An 11,137-nucleotide genomic window follows, 5' to 3' on the forward strand; every position below is an offset into this window, starting at 1 on the left:
ATTATCAGTAAAAAAAAAGAATTTTTAACATGAAAAAAAAGAGCTTTGATAAAAGTGGTTGAAATTTAACCAAGGAGTTGAATTTTAAACTTAAAAAAAAAAGAATTTTATAGTAAAAAATGTTATCTTTCATATTTCAACAATAAAGAACTTAATTTGAAATAAAAAACATTTGGATTTAATCAAATTAATTTTTTCCAAAATACTTGAATCCTCCGCTAAAACAGATTAATTTTCGAAAAAAACTTGGCATTAAAAAAATACATTATTTACAAAAAAAAAAAAAAAGAAAAGAGTTTTTGAACCTAAAATACGACTTTTCAACAAAACAGTTGAACTTTGTACCAAACCGGCGAATTTTCTACCAAATTGTTAAATTTTCAAGTCAAAAAGACGAATTTTCTATAAAACAGTGGAGTTTTAAATCCTACAATGTGATTTTTCAACAAAAAAAAGTTCATTTTCAACCCATCAGTTGAATTTTCAAGAATTATTTCAATTCTCAGTTAAAAACATAATTTTTAACATAAAAACAACGAGTTTTCCACTAAGATTATAAATTTTCACCCCAAAAGAAAGAATTTTTATAAAACTAGTTGAAATGTAACTAAGGAGTTGAATTTTCAACCTAAAAAAAAATAATTTTTAAAGAAAAATGTTTTCGTTCTTATTTCAACAATAAAGAACTTAATTTGAAATAAAAAACATTTGAATTTAACCAAATGAATCTTTTCCTAAATACTTGGATCCCCCGCTAAAACAGATTAATGTTTAACAAAAAATTAGCATTTTTAACAACAGCAAAAAATTATTGTCTAACAAAAAAAAGAATTTTCGAACCTAAAATAAGATTTTTTCACAAAACAGTTAAATTTTGTACCAAACAGTCGAATTTTCTACTAAATTGTTAAATTTTTAAGACAAAAAGACGAATTTTCTAAAAAATAATTGAGTCTTGAATCCTAGAATATCAATTCTTAACAAAAAAGATAAATTTCAACTAATCAGTTGAATTTTCAAGAAATAATTAAATTATTAGTTACAAAAAAAATTTTTCAACACAAAAAACAACGAATTTTTAACTAAGATCATGAATTTTTACCCCAAAAGAAGGAACTTTAATCAAAGAGTTGAATTTTCAACTAAAAAAAAAAAAGAGTTTTCAAGGAAAAAATGTTGTCGTTCATATTTAAACAATAAAGAACTTAATTTGAAATCAAAAACATTTGTATTTAACAAAACGTATTTTATCCAAAATACTTGAGTCATCCACTAAAATAGTTTGATTTTTAACAAAACATTTGCATTTTTAACAATAAAAAAAATTATTGTCTACAAAAAAAATAAGAAGAGAATAGAAAAGAATTTTCGAACCGAAAGTACGATTTTCCAACAAAACTGTTTAATTTTGTACTAAACAGTTGAATTTTCTATTAAATTATTGAATTTTTAAGTAAAAAGAAGAAGAATTTTCTACAAAAATGTTGAATTTTGAATCCTAGAATATGAATTTTTAACAAAAAAGTTAAATTTCAACCAATCCGGTGAGTTTCCAAGAAATAATTATATTCATAGTTAAAAAATTATTTTTTTACATGAAAAACAACGAATTTCCAACTAAAATTATGAAATTTTACCTCAAAAGAAAGAACTTTTTATAAAAGTATTTGAAATTTAACCAAGTAGTTGAATTTTCAACTTGAAAAAAAAAGAATTTTCAAGGAGACAATGTTATCGTTCATATTTCAACAATAAAGAACTTAATATGAAATAAAAAACAGTTGGATTTAATCAACAAATACGAATTTTCAACAAAATACTTCAATCCTACACTAAAACAAATTAATTTTCAACAAAACATTGGCATTTTTAACAATAGCAAAAAATTATTGTCTACAAAATAAAAGAAGAGAAAAGAATTTTCGAATAGAAAATACGACTTTTCAATAAAACAAGTTTAATTTTGAACTAAACAGTTGAATTGTCTACCAAATTGTTAAATTTGTAAGTCAAAAAGACGAATTTTCTTCAAAACAGTTGAGTTTTGAACCCTAGAATATGAATTATTAACAAAAAAAAAGTTAATTTTCAACCCATCAGTTGAATTTTCAAGAACTAATGAAATTCTCAGTTAAAAACTTAATTTTTAACATAAAAAACAACAAATTTTCAACTAAGATTATGAGTTTTTACCCCAAAAGAAAGTAATCTTATAAAGTAGTTGAAATTTAACCAAGGAGTTGAATTTTCAAAGAAAAAATGTTATCCTTAATATTTCAATAATAAAGAACTTAATTTGAAATAAAAAACATTGGGATTTAACCAAACGAATTTTTTCCAAAATACTTGAATCTTCCGCTAAAAGAATTAAATCTCGATAAAAAATTTGGTATTTTTAATACAAAAAAAATTATTGTTTACAAACAAAGAAAAGAAGAGAAAAGAACATTAAAACCGAAAATACGACTTTTCAACAAAATAGCTGAATTATCTACCAAATTGTTAAATTTTCAAGCAAAAAAAAAAATTCTTCAGAACAGCTGAATTTTGATTTCTAAAATATGAAATTTTAACAAAAGGGTAATTTTTAAACCAATTAGTTGAGTTTTCAAGAAATAGTTAAATTTTAAGTTAAAAAAAATTAATTTTTAACTGAAAAAAACCAAGAAATTTTGAACTAAGATTCTGAATTTTCATCGCAAAAAAAAAGAACTTTTGATGAAAGTAGTTAAACTTATAGCCAAGAAGTTGAATTTTCAACCTAAAAAAAAAATCATTTTCAAGGAACAAATGTTATCATCCATATTTCAACAAAAAAGGACTTAATTTAAAATAAAAACAGTTGGATTTAACTATAAGAAATTTGAATTTCCAACCAACTTTTTGAATCCCCCACTAAAACATAGTAATTTTCAAAAAATCATCTACATTTTTAATAACAAAAAATTATTGTGAATATGAATTTTCAACAAAAAGGTTCGTTTTCAACCAATCAGTTGAATTTAGAAGAAATAATTAAATTATCTGTTTAAAAAGTTTATTTTTAACTTAAAAAACAACGAATTTTCAACTAAGATTATGAATTTTCACCCCAACGAAAGAACTTTTATAAAATTTGTTGAAATTTAACCAAGGAGTTGAATTTTCAACTTGAAAAAAAAAAGAATTTTTAAGGACAAATTGTTATCGTTCATATTTCAACAATAAAGAACTTAATTTGAAATAAAAAAATAGATGGATTTAACCAAACGATTTTTTTCAAAATACTTGAATCCTCCACTAAAACAGATTAACTTTCAACAAAAAATTGGCATATTTAACAAACAAAAATTATTTTCTACCAAAAAAGAAACAGAAAAGTTTTTTCGAACCGAAAATACGACTTTTTTAAAAAACAAGTCAATTTTAAACTAAATCTTAGTTTTAATTAAACACATTGATTTTTAAACAGACAATTGCACTTTTAATAATAGTTGAATTTTTAAATTAAAAAATTTGTTACTTAACAGTTTTCTAAAAAAATCTTCTTTTTGGATTGAAAATAAAATTATTTGGTGAAAATAACACTATTTTTGGTTGAAGTCAAATCTCTTTTATTTGAAAATTTGATAATTTGTTTGAAAATCAATTTTTTTGTTAAAAATTTAACTGTTTTTTTTTCAAAAGTAATGCTTTTTGTTGAAAATTCAATTATTTTGGTAGAACAATCGTCCTTTTGCATTGAAAATTGCTCTTTTATTGTAGAAAATTCATATTTTTTTGTTTGAAAATTCATCGTTCTTGGTTAAAATTAAAATTTTTTTTTGAAAATTCAAATGTCTTCTAAAAAAATGGTTCTTTTTGGTTAGAAATTTTAAATATCTTTTTGAAAATTCTTCTATTTAGATAGAAAGTATAACTGTTTGAATGTAAATGCAATTATTTGGTTAAAAATTAATTTTTGTTTAAATTAACTTTTTGGTTGAAAATTTATCTTTCTTAATTGAAAATTATCTACTTTAGTAAAAATTCCGCTCTTCAGGTTAACAATTCAACTCTTTTTTTTTAAATTCATTTTGAAGATTCAACTGTTTAGTTGGATTTGAACCTTTTTGTTTAAAAATTCGACCACATGGTTGAAAATTCATGTTTGTAGGTCGAAAATTTAACTATTTAGCTAACACTTCAATTAATTTGTTCAAAATTCGTTTTTTTTTCTTGAACATTTTTTATTGTAAATTCATTTTTCTTGACTGAAAGTTCGTTCCTCCTTTCGGATTTAAAAACTTGGTTAAAAATATGTCTTTTTAGTTGGAAATTCAACTGTTTGCTGAAAAATTCATCTATTTTCTTGGAATTTAAAGCGTTTCAGATTAAATTCAATATGTTAGCTACATTAATTTTATTTCAAATAATTTACTCTCCTATTTTTGTGAAAAATCGCTCTATTTCCCTTGGTTTGAGGTAATTTGGGGCTGTAAAATCCGAATTATTAAAAAATGAATAATTTCTTCTTCAAAATAAACAGTCTCAAATTTAATGGCTTCATTTTCAAGTAATTAAAATTATTTTAAAACCTTCAAAATAAATGTTCTTGAGGTTAAAAATGAATGTAAACTATCAACTTTGAAAATAATAATTTAAAAATAATCCAATTAAAGAATTGTTTTAACTATAAATTTTATTTTGACTGTGCAAAGAATATTTGAAAGTCAATGAGGATTATGTACAAATTTGGGGCGTCTTTTTGTCGACTTTTTTCGAAATTTCATTCCACTTTCGTTGTAATTTAATACGACGAATGTGACTTTCTTCAAGTCTTTTAGTCGATCCGAGCCCTGTATTTGAAAGTTAACTCTCAAAGATGATTTCTTAAAACTTATGCTTTTAGGTATAAAATTGGGTGCAGAATTCAGACCAGAACTCTACCGTTTAATGGTGGAAGCTCTGAGCCCCGAAGAAGACTTGGGAGTTCGATTAGCAGCGAACGACGCCTTAAAACTCGCAATCGACGACTTCCAATTTAACACAGAAGAGTTTTCTCCCTATTTGGAACCTGCCTTTTCACTACTTTTTGCTCTTCTTAAGGAGGTCAACGAATGTGATACGAAGGTACGAAAACTAATTTTCTAAATACTTTGATTAAACAGAAATTAGTTTAATTATTTTTCTGGAAATTTAAAAAAATTATTCAAAATGTAAAAAACAGGGTGGCCGCTGGACCGGGAATTTTATGAGACAGGGGAAAACTGGGAAATGACAGTGAATTTACTTTTTTACCGGGAATTTTACCAAATTTTTAGAATAAAAATGTTGTCCAACTTTGATTTCAACCGTTTTTTAAATCATTTTTCAAATTGTGATTTTTATAAATTATTATATCATTTATATTAGAATGCTTAATTCTAAAGTCTTTTACTTTAAAAATTTTCCATTTTTAATTTTTAAGCATATATTTTAATTTTAAGAATTTTAAAATGCAGCTTTAATGGTTAAAAATATTGAATATTAGAAGTTTTTAAAATCGAAGATTTTTTTTATAAACAACAGGGTGGTTGCCGGACCGGGAAACCGGAAATTTTACGGATTAACAGAAGAAAAATCTGCCCAAGTTCGATTTTAACAGTTTGTTTAAATAATTAAAGTGCAGTTTTGAAGATTTAAACAATTAAAAATTAAAAGCATTTGAAGTTGGCAATTTTTGATAAAAAACAGTTTCATTTTATCAACTGTAAATATAAATAAATAAATTATTTTTAAAATGGATCTGTATTCTGAGTATAGAAATCTGAACAATAATTTATTTGACCTAACAATTCTAGATCCTTTCAAAATTTGAGAATTTTAATTGTTCTATTTAAAAAGTGTTTAATTTCAAAGTGAAATTTGTTAAATTTTGACGCATATATAACAATCGAACACTTATTATTTGTAGAAAAAATTTGAGTATTTTTAAGAGAATTGTAGAAGTTTTGAAAAGATTCAAAATTAATTAAAAACTTGAAATTATTTCAAGTCATTTAAACGAAGTGTGTTAATATTTTTTACAGAAATTCTAATTATATTTTAAAATTATTCGAAAATTTTATACAATTTTTGAAAATCCTAAAAATTAAAAAAAAATCCTTCAAATCTTCCATAATTTTTCAAAGTGAAAAATCATTTTCAGTTTGCCTAAGAATCTTAAGATATTTTTTTATTCGTTTGAAATCTTTCACAATTCTTAAAAAAATTCTAAATTTTTGTATGAAATCTGAAAAAATCTGCATTTTATTTTAAATTCGGCTGTAAGTATTTTAAATTATTTCAAGCTCTAAATTTAATTTGAATCTTTATAAATTTTCCAAATATCTCTTAAAAGTACTCTAGTATTTTTGCCAATAATAAGTTTTCTATTGTTATTTATAAATTCAAATTACATTTTTTTAATTTGCAGGATTTTCTAAAAATTATAGAAAAAATTCAATTCATTTTGAAATATATTTAAAAGTTCCGAAAAAAAATTCAAAAATTATTTTGAATTTGGAAAAATTTTAAACCACTTCTAGATTTCTCTAGATTTTGAAATAAAATTGTTAAGCTTTTGAAGGATGCATAAACTATTTAAAATAAAGATAATTTAACTTCTAATTACGGAAATGTTAAGTTAAAAAATTATTTTTCAATTTTTAATGTGTCCAGCTTAAAATTACGTAAAATAATATAATTTTGAAAATTTGTAAAGTTCATTGCTTGATTCTTTAATTTAGACTATTGAAAATGTTAACGTGGATTTATATTTTTGGAACTTAATCTGTATCTTTAAACTCTATAATTTATAAAAGTTCTAAAATTTGAATTTCATTTAACATTTTTTAATTGAAAAGTGTTAGTACTTTCCATTTGATGGGTGTAAATTTTTGAGCATTTGAATTGAAAACTTTTAAACTTCAATTTCAAAAGTTTGGAATTCAAGCGTTTCACTTTAAATGCTTTAATTTGTTGTTTATTATTTTATATGGAAAAATGTTTAGAATATAGTTTCATTTTTAAAATTTCATTGGTCGTGAAAAATGTTTGCGAACCGGGAAAAACTCGGTAAATGACCGGGAATTTTTTTCTTTGATTAAAACGGCCACCCTGAAAAAAATGCCTTAAAGTATTTAAGAATTTCTTAGGAATGTTAAGAAAATTAGAAATAATGTTTGAATATTTCAGATGTTTCAAAAAAGAATCTAGCAGGTTAAAAAAAATTATTTTACAGGACTCTAACAAATATTAGGAAAAATTCGAGCCTTTTTCGAAGATATGTATTCAGGACTTTTAGTAGTTAGAAAGAAATAAAAAATATTTGATAAATTTTCGGAAATTATTCCAAGTTTTAAAATATTTTTAATCTATTCAAAACCTCGATAAGATTAAAAAAATATAATTTTATTTTAAAGGATTTTACAAAATATAAGGAAAAATTCGAGCTTTTTTAAAAATATATGTATCAGAACTTCTGGAAGTTCGAAAGAAATAAAAAATATTTTATAAATTTTCGGAAATTCTTCCAAGTTTTAAAATGTTTTAAATCTATCCAAAACCTCTTAAATTCTTCAAAATATTTTTAGCTGACTCTAATGCTTCTTAAAATTGTGAAAATTTATTCAAAAAGTAAAAAAATTGCCTTAAAATATTTTTTAATTTTCTTAGAAATTTTAAGAAAATGAGAAATAATGTTCAAACGTTTTTAGATGTGTGAAAAAAGAATCTAGAAGATTAAAAAAAAATTATTTTACAGGATTTTACAAAATATTAGGAAAAATTCAAGCATTTTTAAAATATATGTATTTAGGACTTCTGGAAGTTCGAAATTAATAAAAAGTATTTGATAAATTTTTGAAAATTCTTGCAAGTTTTTAAATATTTTAAATCTATTTAAAACCTCTTAAATTCTTCAAAATATTTTTAGCTGACTCGAATGTTTCTTAAAACTGTGAAAAATCATTCGAAATGTAAAATAACTGCCTTAAAATATTCTTAATTTTCCTAGGAATTTTAAGAAAATTTCAAAAGATTTTTGAATATTTTAGATTTGTCAAAAAAGAACCTAGAAGATAAAAAAAAAAGGAATTTTATTTTACAGGATAAAATTCTCTTCATTCTTATAAATAACTCTTAAATTCTTAAAAATATTTTAACTGACTCGAATTGTTTTTCTTTTTAATTTTGAAAAAAATAATTTAGAGTGTAAAAAATTGTCTTACAATCTTCCAAATTTACCTAAGAATTTTAAGAAAATTTGTTTATTTACTTTAAAAAATACGCATATTTTGGAATCTTTTACAATTTAAAATTCTTTTTCACCCTGCAAATTTTCGAAATATTTCTTGAATTTACTCGATTTTAAACATTTTCTAATCTTACCAAATTAAAACGTTTTGCTTTAAAATCCTTTTCAATTTTCTTCTAAAGTTAATTTTTTAAAAAATAAAAAATCATACAAAATTTGCCCATAAATCTTAAGAAAATTAATTTTTTAATCCTTTTACAATTGTTAAACCTTCTAATATTTTTAAATTATTAAAAATTTCCGTGAAATTTTTTATGGTTTGTATTTCTGCTAAATTAAAAAAATGGTCCTAAAATCTTTCAGATTTTTCTTTCACCGTATTAGAAATATTTTTTAATATTCTTTTTAAGTTATATTTTCAAAAGAAAAAAATCATTTGAATTTTTCCTATGAACCTAAAGAATTTTTTTCCATTTTCTTATTTGAATTTTTCCTACGAACCTAAAGATTTTTTTTTAATTTTCTTGAAGCCGTACACTATTTATTCTAAAATGATGTATCATGAAAAAAAGTCATTTGAAATTTCCCCATGAATCTTAAGAATATTTTGTTTATTCTATTGACGCCATGCAAAATTGAGCTTACCTAAAATATTTTTAAATCCTGAAAATTTAAAAGAATTGTCCTAATGTTTTCCATATTTTCTTCCAAACATTTTGAAATCCTTGTAACTTCAAATTATTCTTTTAAAATTAAAACTAAACTATTTAAAATTTCCCCAGAAACATTTTAAAAATATATAATCTCAAAATCTTTCAAAATTATTAAAATCTGAACAACATTTTAAAGGATTTAAAATATTTTTGGTTATTTTAATAGGAATTAAAGAATTTAAAGCAATTTCAAAAACTTTACAGGACTTCAAGGAATTTTGTAAGATTTCCCAAGATTTTAAGGGATTTCTAGAGAACTTTCGAAAATAAATTAAATTTCAAAAAGTTTTAAAACATTTGAAGCAATTTCACAAGATTTATAGGATTTGATTGTATCTACAAAATTTAAAAATATTAGGACCTCCAATTATTTCGAAGGTTTTACAGAATTTTGAAAGATTTGAAATATTTTAAGTTGATTTAACAGATCCCAAAAATTTTCAAAAGTTCCAAAGGATTTTAAAGAATTTTGTAGGATTTTAAAGTATTTTAAGGTGTTTCAAGCAATTTCTTAAAATTTAAAGGATTCTATTGAATCTCCAGAGATTTAAAAATATTTCTAGGGATTTGAAATTTTTTACAGAAGTTTAATGCATGATTTAATTTAAATTTATATTCAACTTTAAAAATTTTTGTCGATCAATCAGTAAACATAACTGATTTCCGGCTAGAATTAAATTACTGATTGAAATCAGTAAAGAATTTAACTGATTCCAATTTAAATAGGAATCATGTTAAATGATTTCTACTCATTTAATTGATTTTGGCTATTTATTTTAATAATTTTAAGAGATATCAAGGAACTTCCAAAATCTTCAAGGATTTGTAAGATTCTAAGTAACTTAAAAATATTCCAAATAATTTCCAGAGATTTTCAAAATATTAAGGAATGACAATTCATTTGGTAGGATTTCTAAATATTTTAAGCTCGATTTTAAGATATTTCTAGAGAACTTTAAAGACTAAATGAAATATAATGCAAGTAATTCCTAGCGATTCAAAATAATCCAAATAATTTCAAGATATTCAAAAAATGTCAAAGAATGTCAAAGAATTTATTGAATCTGTAAAGATTTCAAAAGATTTTAAGGTATATTAACCAATTTCTAGTAATAAAATAAATTTTATTTCAAAAGATTTCTACGTATGTCAGTGATTTGAAGGAATATCGAAGAATTAAAAAACTTTCAGAAAATGTAAAGGATTTTATGTTATTTTAAAATATTCCAAAGAATTTCAAGGAATTAAAAAATTACAGAATATTAAGGGATTTTATAGGATCTCCAATTATTTTAGAGAGTGTATGGCGTTTTAAAATATTTGAAGCTATTTCAACAGATTCCAAAGAATTTCATGAGATTTCGAAAGTTTGAAGGGATTTTAAAGATTTTTTTTATGATTTCCAAATATTGTAAGCTCGATTTTAAGAGATTTCGAGAGAACTTTGGAAAATTAATTAAATGAAATTTTAATATTCATAAGACTTTATTAAATCTCGAAAGATTTCAAAAGATTCGAATTAAAGCAGTCTTTTAAAAGATCTTTAATCAACGATTTTAAAGGATTGAAGGAATTAAAAAAAATTTTTAAAGATTTTTATAATTTTAAGTTCTTTTAAAAGATTCTAAATAATTTTGTAAAGTTCCAAAGAATTTTGCATCATTGTCAAAGTTCTTAAGGAATTTAAAATAATTTCACGAGATTTAAGGCATTTTACGGGACCTCCAATTATTTCAAAGATTTTAGGGAATTTTACCAATTGCAAGGAATTTCTGGAGCAATTTAGGGAATAAATTTAATTTATTTTGAAGAGATCAAAAATGTTTTCTATGCTGATTTATATGAAAAATATTTTACAGAAACTCAAAAATGGTTTAAAGATATGAATTAACCCTTAAACGGCCAAAACGCCACTACCGGTACACTGCTTTTCAACGGCCAATAACTAAGACTATTCGACACTAGAAAAAATTGAGACACATATATTTTTATTGCTTAACATCTCCTTTTTCAGACGGTGCCAATGAAATTCCTCAAAAAATTTATTTATTATCCCAAAATGCAGTTTAAACAAAAAAAAAACGTGATTTTCGTGCCTATTTTTTTTGTGAACCATTTTCCAAAGCTTTTCGAGTCTGTAATTAACCTGGAATCTCACTAACCGGTGGAATAAATGTCTAAACTTTGA

General features: G+C 22.9%; 1 protein-coding gene across 5 annotated transcripts in view; it reads left to right on the plus strand.

The window, feature by feature from the left end:
• LOC117181932 (importin-11) overlaps positions 1-11,137 on the plus strand; it is a 69,156-nt gene that overhangs the window by 23,661 nt on the left and 34,358 nt on the right. For all 5 annotated transcript variants that reach the window (XM_033374955.1, XM_033374953.1, XM_033374957.1 and 2 more), the window contains exon 11: positions 4,871-5,091. In XM_033374955.1, the coding sequence (XP_033230846.1) occupies positions 4,871-5,091 (221 nt within the window). The remainder of the gene's footprint in view (positions 1-4,870; positions 5,092-11,137) is intronic.

The sequence above is a fragment of the Belonocnema kinseyi genome, chromosome 10 (assembly GCF_010883055.1).
Source record: "Belonocnema kinseyi isolate 2016_QV_RU_SX_M_011 chromosome 10, B_treatae_v1, whole genome shotgun sequence".
Lineage (NCBI taxonomy): Eukaryota > Metazoa > Arthropoda > Insecta > Hymenoptera > Cynipidae > Belonocnema > Belonocnema kinseyi.